At 33.0% G+C, this 17,242-nt stretch overlaps 1 protein-coding gene and 1 long non-coding RNA gene across 4 annotated transcripts in view; one reads left to right on the top strand and one right to left on the bottom strand.

The window, feature by feature from the left end:
• Positions 1-4,702, top strand: part of RBBP8 (RB binding protein 8, endonuclease) — a 109,717-nt gene extending 105,015 nt beyond the window's left edge. For both annotated transcript variants that reach the window (XM_074276522.1, XM_074276531.1), the window contains 2 exons: positions 1,095-1,236; positions 4,290-4,702. In XM_074276522.1, coding sequence (XP_074132623.1) covers positions 1,095-1,236; positions 4,290-4,387 — 240 coding nt within the window. In that variant the 3' untranslated portion in view covers positions 4,388-4,702. The remainder of the gene's footprint in view (positions 1-1,094; positions 1,237-4,289) is intronic.
• LOC141547900 (uncharacterized) overlaps positions 1-17,242 on the bottom strand; it is a 139,326-nt gene that overhangs the window by 54,597 nt on the left and 67,487 nt on the right. The window contains exons 2-3 of one of the 2 annotated variants that reach the window (XR_012483663.1): positions 13,728-13,882; positions 13,291-13,383 (exon numbers count right to left, since the gene is read on the bottom strand). This is a non-coding gene — a long non-coding RNA (uncharacterized LOC141547900). The remainder of the gene's footprint in view (positions 1-13,290; positions 13,384-13,727; positions 13,883-17,242) is intronic. The other variant, XR_012483664.1, reaches the window with a different exon arrangement.

Genomic DNA, 17,242 nt, shown 5'->3' on the forward strand with positions numbered 1-17,242 from the left:
GGTTTTCTTAGAGATACTGAAGTGGATTGAGTGCTGGGCCTGCAGTGGGGAAGACAACATGCATACAAACAATATACAAAGGATAGGATATAGGATAAATAGTAATATAAACAGATTAAGCTCCTTCCAGTTAAAAGAGATTTGATCTTTTAAGTCTTTTTGTTAAGATTGTCAGCATTTTATCTTAATCTCTTTCTTACCTTCTTAAGTATTTAAAATTTGTAGAACTGTCTAGGTGAGCTTCTCTCAAACTTAAGTATTACACTTTGTCTACAATGGTATTGTTTTTCTTTCATTCCATTTAATTTTTTCTTTTATGTCACTATAGTTGCTGTTTGACCTGTATTTCTTTTTTCTCTTCTATACATTGAGTGAAGTTATGTATTAAAATCTCATCTAAGCAAATTGAAAAATATATATATACATGCCATAAAATCTTATGTAAAGAGGGCATCAGTCTTGTTGTCTAGTCCTATCTCTGATTTTCACATTTGTAAAACGAGAAGCTGAAACTGATTTTCGAGGTCCTTTTCCACTATAAAATATTTTTGGTCTTTAGTTTTCTTCAAACTACAGAAATGGTTAAGATTTTTAGATGTGAATTTTGAATATTTTCCACATGGTTTTCATATACATACATAGGTGAAGTTTGTTGTCACTGCAGTTTGTCAAAAATAGAGTTCATTTGTCATTGAAAGCTATATAACTTTTGGGAAAAAGCATTGTAACTCAGCCCTCAAACTGAACAGTTTTAAAAATAACATTGAACAACACAAAACATTGAGAGTATTGTCCTAATATTGATTCCTGTAACAGTATTCTTTTCCTGTGATCTTGTTTCATCTAAGAAATTTTTATGCAACCCTGGATATTTTGGTATATAAACTAGGTTTACAAATCAGACATTTACTGATAATAAAATCATAATTTCATTAACATTCAGTTACACAATCCTACATTGGGATCATTATACATAGTTTAAGAAGCTTTGTCCTATACCAATGAACCGTTCACCCTTTGAGCATTTTGTTTACATACCTAACAGGTACATATAGTATGTATGTGGAAAAAAACTTACTAATCTTTATTATTAGTATTATGCAGATATTCCAGAAGAAGAAAGAGAAAAGAAACTAGCCTCCTGTTCAAGGCATCGTTTCCGCTATATTCCTCCTAACACACCTGAAAATTTCTGGGAAGTTGGGTTTCCTTCAACTCAAACTTGTGTGGACAGAGGTAAGAACACTTCCATGCTTCAAAAATCTGATTTCACCAATGTAAATATGTCTTTCTTTCTATTTCTAAAACTCATTTGTATATGACCCTATTTGCTGTTTTCTTGGCAAAGACACTAGAGCAATTTGCCATTCTCTTCTCCAGTACATTTTACAGATGAGAAAACTGAGACAAATAGGGTTAAGTGACTTTCCCAGGGTCCCATAGTGTCTGAGGCTAGATTTAAACTCAGGAAGATGAGAATCTTCCAGACTCTAGGCTCGGCACTCGATCCATTGTGTCACTTGATGTCTTCCATTAAAGTTCAAATACATCCCTTCTATACATTGTTAGTTTCAAATGCTTCTATAGCCCCCCCAAAAAGCAAAAATATCTGGTGCCCATCCCTTAAGAAATACATCTCTCAACTCAGATTGTACTCCTAAATATGGTTATCTTTTTGCCCATTCTGGAAGCTTTTCCAGCTTGGCCATGATTGTCAGCTTTTTGCCTACTAATAGCCTTTGCAAAAGGAAGTCCTCTCCTGCCTTGAAATAAGATGCTAATGGAAGAAGAGAATATCTTGGAATTAATGTAGTTTTATATCTTTAGTTCAAATTCAAATCAAGTGCAACTTTTCCAGCATAAATACAATGATTTTGAAACCTAACAGGGATTGTCCCAAATTGCTGAAATAAAAAGTCTTCTGCAGTAGTATTCTGTAAACTTTAATGTAATTTCATTATGGAAAGCAGCATAAATGTTTTAGATAAATTTAATTAATATATATCCTAGTCTTTAATCACATTTTTAGGGAAATATTTTTAAGATTTTATGCACAACAATTGAGTGTAGGGTTTGCACTACCTTAGTCCTACCACTTGGTACTCATTTGTCCTCTGATAGATCACTTAAACTGCTGTGGCCTTAAGGATTTTTTTTATCTGTAAAATAAGGGGATAAGACTAGACAAATTTTAACTCTTACAATTCTATCTATGGAAAACCTATAAGAGCATTGTTTACAAAGCAGTAAAATAAAACTGCACAAAGCTAATTTTTACTGTCAACTTGGCTGAATATCCTGGTTAACAAACTTAAGATATTGATTTTCCAAAATCCAAAATTGGAATCAATTTTTTAAGTGTATAAAATGAAATGATAAATGTGGAAATATGTTTAGAAGAATTGCACATGTTTAACTTATTGCTTGCTGTCTAGGGGAAGAAGGGGAAAAGGTAGAGAGAAAAATTTGGAACACAAGGTTTTACCAAGATAAATGTTGAAAACTATCTTTGCATGTACTTTGAAAAATAAAAAGCTATTATTAAAAACACAACAACTTAAGCTCTTGAAAGTCTTCTCAATCCCATCATCAAAACTCAACATAGGTTGAGTTTGTAAAGTGAGATCTAGACTATCTTCTTAACCAAGACAGAATGTAACCATACTCACATTATGAAATTTATTTGATAAATAATTATTCAGATATTCCTATAATGTCAGAGGAAGTAAAAGGCAAACTAAGTTAGAGCTTAGGTAGGGAAGAATATGCAAAGAACTAAGAGCCAACTAGAAAAATTAAAATGGATCTGTGTTGAAAGCTAGGCAGTGGAAAGAAAAACAGAAAAAGTTAAAGAAGAGAAGCCTTAAGAAAACCAAGTATTGACAAGGAAACAAAAGTAGTCTGAGTAAGTTCTAAGTGTACTTATTTTTGTCAGACATAACTCTTTTCTGTGGCTATGGATATAGTAGTTATTACCTACCCTTTTAATCACATACCCTTTGTAAATTCTAGTTAACTTTTCAATAATAAGCTGCTGTTTACAATTCCATATAGCATTCTCCAAAGGAGGAAATCATTTTCTGAGCATCAAAATCAGAATAGTATTATGTAGTACTTATCACAGGATAATCAGAAATCCTGAGTTCCATTCTGGGTATCACATTTTAGAAAATATATCAACATCTGGTAAGAGGTGACCAGAATGTTGATTGAGAGGATGTGAAACCAAGTCATAAGAAGAATAAAAATAAGTTAGAAAAACCAGTTTTGCTTATTCTGAAGAAAAAACTTCAAAAAGATAAGGAAGTAGTTTCCATATGTTTTAAGAACTGTAATTAATCAGTAAGTGTTTGCTACACACAAAGATACTGGGAATACAAGAACAAAGAATGAAATAATTATCTATTCTCAAGGAGTTTACATGTGGAAAAAGAATTAAATTTATTTTGTTTCCTGAATAAATAAGCTAGAACCAGCAAATGATTATTGTAAAGAGGCAATTAAAATGAAAAATTATTTATCAATTAAAATGAGCATTCTCAGAGGAAAGTGTTGTGATTTCCATCATTGGAGGTTTTCAGCTGAAGCTTAGTAGATTTTTATATAGAGGGGATTCCTGTTCAGATTAGATTTTATTAGATTAGTTTTGTTGCTACTAGATTACCTCTCAAGTCACTTCAAATTCTGAAATTCTTTGACTCTATGATAATAAAGTTAGGCCAAGCACCTGGTCTGGAACATGAACCAGAAGTTCCCCACCCCTGAACTACGCATTTCATTGTTATTGCTGTTTTATTACTCTTCCTTGTCATAGGGAAATTTAAATAGCTTTAATAAGTGGAAAGTATTTTGTGTTTCAAAATACTTCAGACATCTTAGACTTCATATAACAGATTTGGTGCAGACTTGAATTCTTGGTTCAAGAGTTTCTATGGCTGAAAAAAATGCATAACTCAATCTATCTGGTGATTTGCTTCTCTGAATTTAAGCTGATCCAGATATACATTGTTACCACACCCATTCTCTAAGCTTTTCAAGCTTAATTCAAGATCTACCCGAATTTTTGTTGTATAGGTAGAGCCTCAGGAAACCAAGAACTTCTCTTCTACATTGAAATTAAGCATAATAAAACAAATTTCAGAATGTCGGTGTTAAATGTTTATTTGCTTTAGCAATTTAGTTGACAAAATGTAAATAGTGCAACATTATCTAGTAGCATGTACCTTTCTTGACAACGAATTATTTTTTTTAAAGTCCTGATTTTTTTTTCCTCTTCTATTTTTTCTAAGGGTACATTAAGGAAGATCTTGATCCTTGTCCACGACCCAAAAGGCGGCAGCCTTACAATGCTATGTTTTCTCCAAAAGGCAAAGAACAGAAGACATAAATGTTGAGGAATTTGCAAAAGGTGCCAGAACAAAATTCCTCATTTATTTATAGTTGAAGTTGAAATAAAAAACTGATTTCTTCCCCTCTTTCTTCTATAACTTGATTCATATATCATCTAGATACAATATATCAGGAATTATTATTTAAAATAATTTTTAGTACATTTATTGTGCTTTTACATTTTTCTTGATTTTTGCACCTTTGAAACAATGAGGTGCTTCTATTTTGCACTGTGTAATTTAAAGGGATGAATTTTATCCTTTGTTTTTTTTATAATATCTAAATATAATAAAAAAAATTGTGATAGATTTCATTATCAATTTGTTGCTTTCCAAAATAGTCTATTTAAAGGTTTTCTGTATGCATCTCTATTTTCAATTTCAATTTGGAATTACTCACAGCATCTGGCACAAAGTAAGTGCTTAATAAATGCTTGTTTTCTTCCTTCCTATCAGAGTTACGCACAAGCCAAAGTAAGAACTGAATAGGCAACACCTAAACTCATATAACTGGCATATAGATTCTTTTTAAAATTTCGAGATGGTCAAGTTGAGAGCAATAACTACAGCTAATTATGAGTAATACATTTAGATCTCTCAGAGGAAGTCTTTAATAGAATAAAAGAACATGCTTAGAAATAAGTCCTAGATTTGGAACTATGACCCAAAGGACAGTGGACTACATATATATATACCCTTTGACCTAATAATACTTATATTAGTTCTATAAAGAAATCAAAGTGTGATGGAAAAGACTCATGTAACAAAACAAAACAAACAAACAAAATAGCAGCTCTTTTTGTGGTAACAAAAACTGGAAATATCAAGGAGGTACCAATCATTTGAAAAATGGCTAAGTGAATTGCATAATATAAATATGATGGAATGTTGCATCATAAAAAACAAATAGATATTTCCAGGAAGAATTGGGAAAACTGATTTGTATGAACTGATATAGAAAAAAGTTAAAAAACCAGACCAATTTGTACAATAACATAGAAACAAATGACTTCAAAGAGTTTAAAAAATGATTGATACAATAATCAACCATTACTCTGGAGGAACACATGCTCCTTACCTTCTGGACTTGAATAAAGATTGAGTCAAATATCTTTTGGATATGGTGAAAAATAAATTATGCTTGATTGGGCTTATTTGTTACAAGGGTTTTGGTTCTCACCCTCTACTTCCACAGGGGAAGGAAAGAAAATAGATTTTTTAATTGAAAGGGTAGAATTACATTTAAAAAAAATATCACTGTTATCATAAGAAATGAGGAAATGTACAATTTCAGGAAAATCTGGGAAGATTTGAATGAACTGAAGCAGAGCAAAGTGGGTGGACCAAGAGAATATTTTCTCAATAATAGCAGCATTAAAAAGAAAAACAACTTTGGAAGACTTGAACATTCTTATCAATGTGCTGACCAACCCCACTTCCAGAGGACAAAAAAAAAAAATGAAACATGACACAGAAGTGATGGACTCATTGTGGAATGAAACATACATTTTAGACATAGCCAGTGAAGGAATTAACTTGGTGTAGTATGAGAATTTCCCTTTTTTAAAAAACGTTTTTGTTCAAATAGCAGGAGAAGGTATCAAGGTGAGAAAAACTAAATGCTTGTTAATTGAGAAGATAAAATAATAGGTATCAATCCCACTCAGCTGAAGTAAGGCAGGGGAAGGGATATGACATGTCAGGTCTCCATATTCCCACAATGTAGTTTTTTTTTCCTCTTCAATTCACCCTTCATCTAAGTGTACAGACAAATTTTAAAAAGTCACCTAGCTATTTGCCCTTTAGCTTTCACCTCTCACGACTCCAAGTTCCTTGAAAGCATAGGTTTGAGGTTTAAGGTATTGTTATAAAATTGGTCTATCTTAGCATGTCTCTGAGCCATATGATTGAGCAAGGGTGTAGAAAAAGACGAGAGATAAGTAAGATAAGTAGCTTTCTCTTAGAATGTCTCCAAGAAGTCTCCAACTCAACCTTGAGAAATATTCAATTCACTCTAGCAGCAAAATTGCTCTCCAGTTCCCATCCCATTATATCTTTTCTTACCCTAGAAAGAAATGAAATTCTCAGGGCTTTAGCAACTTCGCTTCCCTTCCCTAATAAAATCTAATCCAAGTTTTACCAGGGAGTTTGTTACCAACAAAATAACAAGTTTCATCTCATGCTCTACAAATTATCAGATGGTGAAAATATGGAGACACTAAGTATTGAAGGGCCTATGAGAAGGTAGGCCTTAATTTAAAAAAAAAAAAAAGTTGATAGAGCTGCAAAATCCAACTGTTTCCATTTCAATTTGGAATTATATAAAAAAGATCATATCATATCATTTAACTCAATAATCCCAAACATTGGACATATATTCCTAAGTAAAGATAGAAAGAAACATATAATATATGCCAAAATATCCATAGTACTGTTTTGGTAATAGAGAACTTGAACAAAGTGGTTACCTAAGAATTATGTATGTTTGTATATCTGTATGAATGTAATAGAAAACTCGTACAGTAAGAATATTAAGAATTCAGAGAAACATGGGAAGGTTATTCAATAGATGCATAGTGAAATAATCAGAACAGAGTTTCAAGTCACACAATCAGCAAGATGATGGATTAGTCATTTTTTTTCTGCTCCCAATAATTATTTTTTCATAGTATGAATTAACTACTAGATATTGAGCAGTTAGTTATAGCTAGAACCACAGAACAAAGAAAGTAGAAACAAGGTAAATTTTTCAAAAATTAACACTATTAACACTGAAATGCTAATCCTTAAAAGTACACACTCATCACCTCTTTTCCATTTGGCTTCCATTGTCTTTCCTAGGATATAGGCTGACTTCTAATTATCAAGCTACTCTTCCCCTCTGCTGCAGAAGGGAACATCCAGTCCTCCTTAGCCCACAAAATTTTGCCCACTAATTTTATCCAACCATGAGAAAAGTTAACCAAGAAAGGAATTGGGAGATGGGCCAGCATGCATTATTGTGTTAGACTCAAAGGAAGTGGATCTAAAATCTAGCTGGAGCCAGCATTGCTTGCTTAGAGTGTTCTCAAGGTAGAGATCCAGGTTAATGTACTTGATATATTTCAATGTTGGCTCACATAAGCTTTGCAGACCAATGTGTTTTCATTAAAAGGTGGGGGGAAGTCAGAAATTAAGTGATAGGGAATTTTTTAAAAAAGAATTCAAGAGAAAAAAATCAACAAAAGCTTACTACCAAAGCAAATTAATTAACAGAAAGATGAATTTTAAATCCTCAGAATACATACAGAGATTATTGAAAAAGAAAGTGAAAAACATTGCATTGTAAAATGTAGAATTCTGTGGACTTCCAAGAAAGCTTATAATTATGACAAAAAATTCCACAGTGCTTCAAAAGAGATGAAAACCATAAAAGAAAGAATTAGAAATTAATAGAGGGCAGAATTGAACATAGTTCTCAATCCAGAATTTTAAAGCTTAATTAACTAATGAGAAAACAGTCTACAAGAGAAAGTTTCTGAAGAGGTTTTGAGAGATTTATAGATTCAGAACACAAAAATACACATTCAACTAAGGTGAAGTGAATTCTGACAAAAGATGTTAAAGCCAACAATGTATTAAAAAAAAATGGATTCTATAAAAGCTGAAGTAATTAATTTGAAGATAGGATGAACAGAACTAATTTAAGAACCATAGGTTCCTTAAAATGACAAACCAAAAATCATGAGTATCATAATGTGGGAAACACAAGAAAAATAGCCAGAATTTAACTGGATAGTAACGTGAGGCAGGGGATATGACACCAAGAGATTCCAGATATTGTCTCCAGAAAATAAAAATAAAAGATACCAAGCACACTAATGTGGTAAGAACCTGATAAATGAGTATTGAAGGCTTATCCCCAACTCAAGAGCTACAAAACAATAAGGTGCCAATTATTTAGAAGTGGAAACTTAGAATAGATATCTTAAAAACTTTAATTCCATGTGAAATACAGAGATTAGAGAAAGAAAGAAACATAAGGACTTCGATTCAAAGAATAAAAGTATAAGATAGACAAAGGAAAGTGAAATAATGAAGACAATAAGGGAAAAGAATTCTATTTTAATGTGAGATTGGAAATTGATAATCCATTTTATTTTTTAATATTGAGGATTATATCTAACACTGGAATCAATACTTATGGATCAAATTTAAATTTGATTGTGTAGACCTTAGTAATAGAGCTTGTAAAAGTATAACTGCTATTTCTTTGGATGACAGCCCAGACTCAAATCTTTCTCATCCTGGAAGGGGTAAATAAGAGGAAGAAATAAAGAGGAAGAATAAAAATGGCATATTCTGGGAGAATCTAAAAAGAAATTTCCAGCATGAAAGTCTGAGAATTATCTGTCTTATGTGTGCTTTTGCTTATCTATGCCAACATGTTTCCAAGTTCTAATAACCCAATCTAGCCTTTTCCTTTGGTCTGATCAACTAAGGAAAAAAGATTGTAAAAAGTGAAACTTTAATAGATAAAACAAGTCTCTTTTCTTTCTAAATTTCCAACACTGGCCAAATTAGAAATTGCAGAAATGAAAGACAAATTTTAAAAAAATAACTAGAGACTAAATTTGTGATTTAAATTTTTTTCTCTACTGAAAATTTTATATTATGATTTTAATATTTTGATGAATCTTTGGGATACTAGTATGTAGAGTTGTTTAAGTAGGAATAAAAGTTGATGAAAATAAAAATTAGAAAATCTATTAGGTTACTTCACAAAAAAGGTGGAACTTTAGGATGATGAGATTGCTTTTAAAATTACAGTGTGAAGAACTGTTTTATTAACTTTGAAATTTATTCAGTAGAGATTCAGAAAAATTTAGAGAAGTAAAAACTCAAGGAAAATAGCACAGGATAAATTACAAGTCCTGTGAGTTTAAGTAACTTCCCAACTTAAAACTTAAAATGAAATACATTTGTTATTTAATATTAAGGTAATATGAATTAGATTGAGTTCACTACTCTAGTTGCTTATGTCCATTTTCCCAAGCATTTTCAATTTGTCGATCTCTTGATTTTAAAGCTTGTGGGTACTATTCTGAGGAAAAGATGTACTCTAAAAACTATACTTAAAAGAGAATGACAAATTTATTGTAGGATGGAAATGTAATTAAAAGGTTGAATAGGAAAGTTTGGACCATCTTTAGTTTTCTCTCTCCAAAAAAGATAAAAATAAGTAAAATTGGAATTTATTTACTCTTCTATTGCTTCCTGCTTTCAAACAACCAACTTGAAGACATCAAGCAAGTCCTGTTATCAGCCCCTACATTGAAACTAGCAGATTAAAAGTAAATCCTAAAGTACTTCCAGAGAGAAAAAAAGCTTATTTTAAAATTGGGAAGCAATTGAAAAGCAAAGTAAATAAATAAAATGTAATCTTTTTCTGTGATAAGTTTGGGGTAAGACATACTGAGGGAAGAATTTAACAATAACATAAAACAATTTAGAGTAAGAAAATAGAAGAAATGGACTTAGTCTTTGAGTGATTTGAAAGGAAATAGTAAAAAAAGCTATACCTTAAGCCCTTCAGAAAATTAGTCTCACTTTTTTTTTCAAAGTACAAAATCTGTTAACTAATGTATGAAGTCAAAATTATGTTATAATAAAAGCAGATGCATTATGCTACAACTCTAGAGACATGCAAATCCAAACCATTGCTAACCATTTGATAGTGAGCAAAATTTTATATAGAATAATAATTTGCTTTACTATCAGAGTTAGTGAAATTGGTATAAAGTCATTAGGGAAAACTGTCATGACTATCAGCTTCTTTAAATGTCAAAGGGTTTATATAAGTTACTGTTAAGAGATGCTATTTAATTTAGATTACAGTTATAATTTTATATCTTATATAATACCATCATTTTACAATCTGAATTGATTTTTTTTATAATTCAAACAAATTAATTGATAACCGTAGGCCTTGAAATTTGAGATCCTGATAGCAAATGGTCCTTGTGAAAATTGAGGTTTTAAAATTTTAATATTAGTGATTTTCCAGTGATTTTTGGATTGTGAAATCCCAAAATTAAATTAGTTTGTTAAAGATTCCTGTTAACTTAAAATCATTAGAAAATTAAGTCCTCTTTGACTTGGTCACATATAATAATTTAATAGCCTACATTATTGAAAAATATCACAAAATTTTGTTAAAAGAAGAAGCAATTAGGAACTAAAAATCCTTCAATCAAATTTCTTTACATATTAAATACCAGCACCAAAATTAAAGTGGCTTTCACACAGCTATTAAGCTGTAAATTGGAAAAAAGGAAACAGTTAAAATATGAAGAAAACTTTTTTTTAGTTATGTTCAACTCTTTGTGACCCCATTTGCTGTTTTCTTAGAAATACTGAAGTGGTTTGCTTGCCATTTCCTTTTCTACCTCATTTTACAACTGAGGAAAACAACAGCATTAAGTAAGTTGATCAGGGCCCTTAGAGCTAGTGTCTAAGGACAAATTTGAACTCAGGTCTTCCTAATTACAGGCCTGGAACTTTATCCATTGCACCAGCTAGCTGCCCAATGAAAATTTTAGATAATGATTAAAACAAATCAAAACAAAACAAAAAAAACTTACAAGAGGAGCAGACTTTTAAGGTACCAGTGTCTGTGACATTCTTATGCCATTGTTGGGCTCTGGCCAGTCCCCCTGATCATTGACAGGTAAAATCCTTTGTGAAATGGATGGATGCTTCTCTAGCGCCCCCACCTCCCTCTGAAAAAAAGAGGTTAACTTTGAGAGGAGATAACTTCTCCAAAGTTATTCAGCTCTGCAATGAGGAACTAGGAGAGACCATTCAACTCTTTGTGACCCCATTTGGTGTTTTCTTGGCAAAGATACTAGAGTAATTTTGCTATTTCCTTTCCAGTTCATATTATAGATGAGGAATCTGAGGCAAATAGGATAAAGTGACTTGGCCAGGGTTATAGAGCTGGTAAGTATATAAGGACAGATTTGAAGTCAGAACACCTTCCTAACTCCAGACCTAGCACTGTCCTCACTATGTTGCCTAGCATTGAACTGGTTAACTAAAAGGTTAAGATTGGGAAGAGCAAAGAATATAGTCAGAACAGGGATATGGGCATAAAAAATACTGAGTGACAGAGAATGGAAGTCACAGGACAAATAGATTTAGGGGTACAGATTAAAAATTTCCTAGCTGGCTATATCCCTCTGGACTTCTCTGTCATGCCTCTGTATGGGTTACTTTCTTCCCCACCCTTTTTAAACTTCTTTTCATGTGTTATCACCATGGGCCTTCTGGGTCATGTGACCAACAAGATCTGGAAGACATTTTCTCAGATCCTCACAACCTCTCCAAAATAGAAATTGTGTCAAAATTAAAGCTGTCTCCATGGTCTGGGATATCAAATAAGATAAAAACTCAATGAACTAACCAGAAGAATAGATCAGCATTCTCTAATCCCTAACCAACACTCACTCAGCATCCCCTTCTCCACCCGCCATACTCTGGAAGCAAATCAAGATGTCAGCTCCATGCCCTAACATTCACCCTACCTTCTCCTAGTGCCAAAGAGTTCCTCATTCCCCACTGCAGAAATCTGCTCAAGCATATCAGTGCTCTGTACCACTAGGCCAGAGAACTGAGGAAGAAAGGCAACTGGCAAATAATTTTTTTTTCCAAAAAATATATATCAGTATGGCCAAGAGAAAAAAAATCAACTCTGAAATTCCAACAAATTTAATTGAAATTTGTATTGTCACCAGTGAACTGCCAAACCTGGAAAGATTATTTTTTTTAAAGATTTACCAACACCCCCTCCCCCCCAAAGTGTAAGATGATTTTTGCTGTACTGTCATCTTCTACATAAACCTAAGTCACAGTATCTCAGTAAAATAAATGTATTCTTGTTAATGTCTGGATGAGGCAAGAGAGTACAGAGAGCTCTTCTCACCATCTCCTATCAGATGTAAAAGGGAACAGATTTGGACTTTCAACTTGATTGGGCCAAAGGAGAAGTAGGTAATCTCAGGTCAAGTTTACAAGAAAAATGTAAAAGCATATGAGACAGATGGGGGTGGGGGCAGAGAATATCTGTATTACTAGTGATTAATGAAACTAACTATATATTCAGAAACACAATAACACAAGCTATTAGCTTGCTTTTTTAGAACTAAAGAATAGAGCAAATTTTTAAAAACCATGGAAGCACTGTTATTCAACCCTAAATTCTCCTTTAACCCAATTTCTCAAATAGAAAGAGATGTGTGACACATCTAAACCTGAGAAAAAAAAGCCTATCATACTACTGGGATCAGTTCTGTTCCTCTAGAGTCACTTGGGGAAGAGATTTAGGAAGGTAAACCACAAATTGTTCAGTTTGGGAAGAAACATTTTGAGATCTAACATCTAAAGGAACTCAGACTTCAAAGAAAAGCTGATAAATGAACAAAGAAGAACATTGTCATCAGAAAACAAGATGGACTACAGATCTAGTAAAAGAGTTTAGGCGTTTTACAAATAAATACTGCATTCTGAACTTTTATACACACATGCATACACACAGCAGAACACAAAAGAACGCTCATTAAATGTCCACTTTTGCCAGGTGTATGCAAAGCATTGAGGATGCAAAGAAAGGCAAAAAAAAAAAAAAAAAAAAAAGAAGAAGTCCTCACTCTCTAAGAGCTCACAGTAAAATGAGGGTGACAACATGCAAATAATTGTGCAAACAAGATATATACAGGATAAATTGAGGGTCATCTCAGGAGGAGGCACTAAACTAAGGACTGAGAAAAGCTTCTTGTGGAGAGTAGAACAGTAAATTAGAGAGATACAAAAAAAAAGGATTGCCTCACCACAACAAGGACCTACTTGACATTGTGTAACAAACCTGTAGTGGATTCTGTTAGCATGGTTTTGTGATTTTCTCCAGCTTCATTCAGCAGTATTTGAGAAGGCTCCCGTTGGCAGGAATGATCCAAGGCTGGGATATAAAAAAAGAAAGAATTTTAAAACCATGAATCTCTATTTAATCTTTTAAAGTATATAATAAATTCTATGTGTTATTTAAAAAATTGTCCAATTTATATATGCTTTTTTTCCCTCAACTTCCTAGACTTTACTACCTTTTGAAAAAGGTTTTGATGATGTTCTCTTTTTTTGGCATCTCTATTTGCTATTATTGATAACCCTTCCTTTCCCAAACCCCTCCCCAAATTAAAGAAAGGAAAGTGAGAAGAGTATTCATAATAAACAATTAGATAAAACAAATCCACAAAGTTCACATTCCAAAAACGCATAGTCCTTTCTATAGTGTGAATCTCTCACCTTTCTATAGGGAGATAGATAATGTGCTTCATCATGGATCTTCTGGAAATACAGTTGATCATTCATTTCAATAACATCTTTCAAAATTATTTTCTTTTACAATGTTGTTGCCTATGTAGAAGTTGTTCTGGTTCTGTTTACTCCACTCCTCTGAACTGAATGATGACATTGAAAGTGACAGTCACATCAATAACTAGCCAGTTCTGTCTTTTTTTTAAAAAAATAAAATCAATTTCATTTAGTGCTCTTTGCCCAGTGCCTCTTAATTCTTTTCTCATATATACTATTTATGATAAATACATATGAAACCTCTGTACAGTCTACAACTTTTAGCCTCTGGCTAAATAGTGTGTTTTCCACATTCTCCCTATACCCATCTTTGTCCCAAAATTACTAAGTATTAAATATACATATATACGTATATTTAGTTTGAAAATTTGGGTACTTTGAATTTCTCTATATCCTTATATACAACAGATGTTGTTGGCATACGATTGTATGCTGCCATCATTTTCATGGTGATATTTTTGCAAATGTTTTTTGAATTCTGTAACAACAGATAGCCAGATATCCCATAAATATTTCTTATTGCCCTGAATATACAAAACAAACAAACAAAAAAAAAAAAAACAATCCAAAACCCAACTCTCTCTCTAATACCTTTATTTGCTCCTTCAAGGAGAACCCATAAGCTAATCTAATTAGCTGCAACCTCCTTGGTCATCTAGTTTATAAAGAATATTTCTAAAATTACTATAAGTAATAGCAATAGTAATAGGTAAGCTTCAATTCTTCCAGTTGCATATCCATTCATTGGCAATTACTAGTTTCAATTTAGATACAGGGAGTGTTCTGTTAGGATACACTGTTTCCATAGGGACTATCAGTAAACTGGCCACTTATCTGTTGGCTTCAACACTACCATTAACTATACTGAGGGGGGGGTACTTACAAGTTCAGTGAAAATTATAGAAGCATCATAGGACTTAAAGGAGAAACAATGCAGAAAGAAATGGAAGTTGGGCCACACAATTCAATTACCCCTCTTCCCTCAAGCTAATTTTGTCTCATAAGATTCATGATAGTCAGGTGATACCTTGTAGCAATTAGATTTGGAGGCATTTGGCAATGTTGGGGATGTAGAAAGAGATGCATAATTTGTAGGATTGTAGGCTTAAGAGCTGAAAGGAACCTTAGAAGCCATCAAGGTCAACCAAATCATTTTACAGAGGAGGAAATTAAAGCTGAACCCAGTATCTAGCACATAGACAATAAATGTTTGTTGACTTGATTGACTGAAACCCAGAGATGTTTAAGTTACTTGCCCAGTTCACTACCTGGCACATAGTAGGTATTTAATAAATAAATGTTCATTCATTCACCTGGGATCAAGAAAATCAGTGCAAGCTTCTTCAATGCTTCTCGAATCTGATATAGAAAATTCATTGTGAGTTAGTTGCCCATGTTCTACTTCTATTTTAGTGAGAAGATTGAAATCTATTATAGGATATTAAATTTTGGAATTTTCTTTCAACTTAAAGGGAACTTGAAGATGATTTGATTTTTGATTACTATGATGTATCTGACACTTCTTGATTTTACCATGCTTTTATCAAATCTAATTAACTGAGTTTGAAGCTGAAGTGACTTATAAACAACCTGAAGGCTCTAACAAAAGTAGGGATTTTTCAGTGAGATGGACCACATCATGTAATGTTCTGGTTAAAATGTAGTATTCTGGTTAGCTTTCTGGAGGTCTTTGGACCAGCCTTCATTTCAGTTGAGTAATCACCATGAGAATAATCAGGAATAAAGCCCAAAAGTCTTTATTGTCTCCTTCACAGTCTCTCTCCTTGCCTAGGGCTCTGCTAGCTTTCTGGAGGTCCTTTGGAATGGGTCTTGGTTTCTGTGGAGGAAACAGGAGGACCACCACCACTACCACAGTCTCTGTCTTGAAGTTTGTCTCAGTCCGAGAGCTTGTGCTCCAGCATCCAGTCCTCTGTCTTCTCCAAGTCTGTTCCAATCCTCCTCTAGGTCTGACTCTGACCTCTTAAATACTCTATTACAATTAAATCCATTCATCATACTGAGTATAAGCCAATCATTATAGCACTGGAGAACCATTATTTGTTGTAAGATTAAATCAATGATACTGAACTAGAGAACTATTAATCACCATGCTAAACTAGATAACCATTGTCTCATCAATTCCATTGAGTTAACACCTTGTAAGAATCCTTGTTTCAAGTACATTTCTCCAGACTTCTGACCCATTACAACATGAGCCAATGAAAATAGAGCATGGGAATAACAGGATCTGAACCTCCCTGGCCTAGCCCTATTGTATTTGTAGAGGGTACCTGTTACCTAAAGTGCAAACAAGTTAATGTGTATAGATGATTTTAAAAGCTGATTTTTGTCACCACCTTCCCCTTTTTCTACCCTACTATCTCTATTATCCCAGAAGCAGAAGAGGGCAACAAATGACTGAGAACTATTCCATATTTTCCTTTGTTTCATAAGTTGCTATAACTGAAGAATTCATAGCCAATCAACTATCCTATGGGTAATGAACTTCTCCTTGGGAGGAGAAAAGGAGCATCCTCCTAATGTCACAGACTCTGATGGAGTCTTCAGAAACCCAGAGTTACATCTAAATAATCATAAGTTGCAAATAAAACCGTGGAGGAAAAACAACAAATAATGAATAATTAAATTTAAATAATGCAGCAAATAGAACCACTTCTGATTTGAAAAAAATGACAATCATTGTCTCAGAAACAAAGTTCTGTAGAGACCAAAAGCCCAGGATTGGCATTGAACCTTATTCCATGCTTCCTTCTTTCCCAAATATAATAGCTCAAAGAAAATGCCAGTGCAGTTATGGACAATGCTAAAATTTCATATAGTATTTGTACTTAATTAATATTTTATTATATAGTTGTCACCAGCACAATAAATTCAAGCTTTGAGATTATTTCTTAAATTCGTCCTGCCTCATCTAGGCTGATGTCTCCAAAATGCAAAAAATGCTCTCATGCTGCAATTTATGATTGACACTTCTCTGCTGAGTTCATCCATTTCTATCAAATTAATGACCTGACTTTTCTGAAAGACTTAAATCATACCACCAGAGGTCAGGAGAGAGCTACTTTGGAGAATCTCAGAACTATAGGACTAATAAGATTTGGAGCAATGGTAAAGACAGAAAAAGTGGTAACATTTTGCCCAGGTAATTAAAATTCACTGGGAAAATAAGCTTTTGATGTAACCACTATTGGATATAAATATATGGCAAAATAAAAGCATTTTGCTGCATCTATGCATAAAACTTCTATCAAGTTCACGATTTCTTTTTGGCCATCTCCTGAATAATAGATGTTTTCTGATCCCTCATCCATTCAGATTCACAATTCTGTGCCTTCCCTTCCAAGGACTCTACTAAATTAATCCAGCAAACCCCAAAGCAAGATTAAAAGTGTTTAATGAGACAATACAAGGTAAAGAGCAAGGAA

Source organism: Sminthopsis crassicaudata, chromosome 1 (assembly GCF_048593235.1).
Source record: "Sminthopsis crassicaudata isolate SCR6 chromosome 1, ASM4859323v1, whole genome shotgun sequence".
NCBI classification, from domain to species: domain Eukaryota; kingdom Metazoa; phylum Chordata; class Mammalia; order Dasyuromorphia; family Dasyuridae; genus Sminthopsis; species Sminthopsis crassicaudata.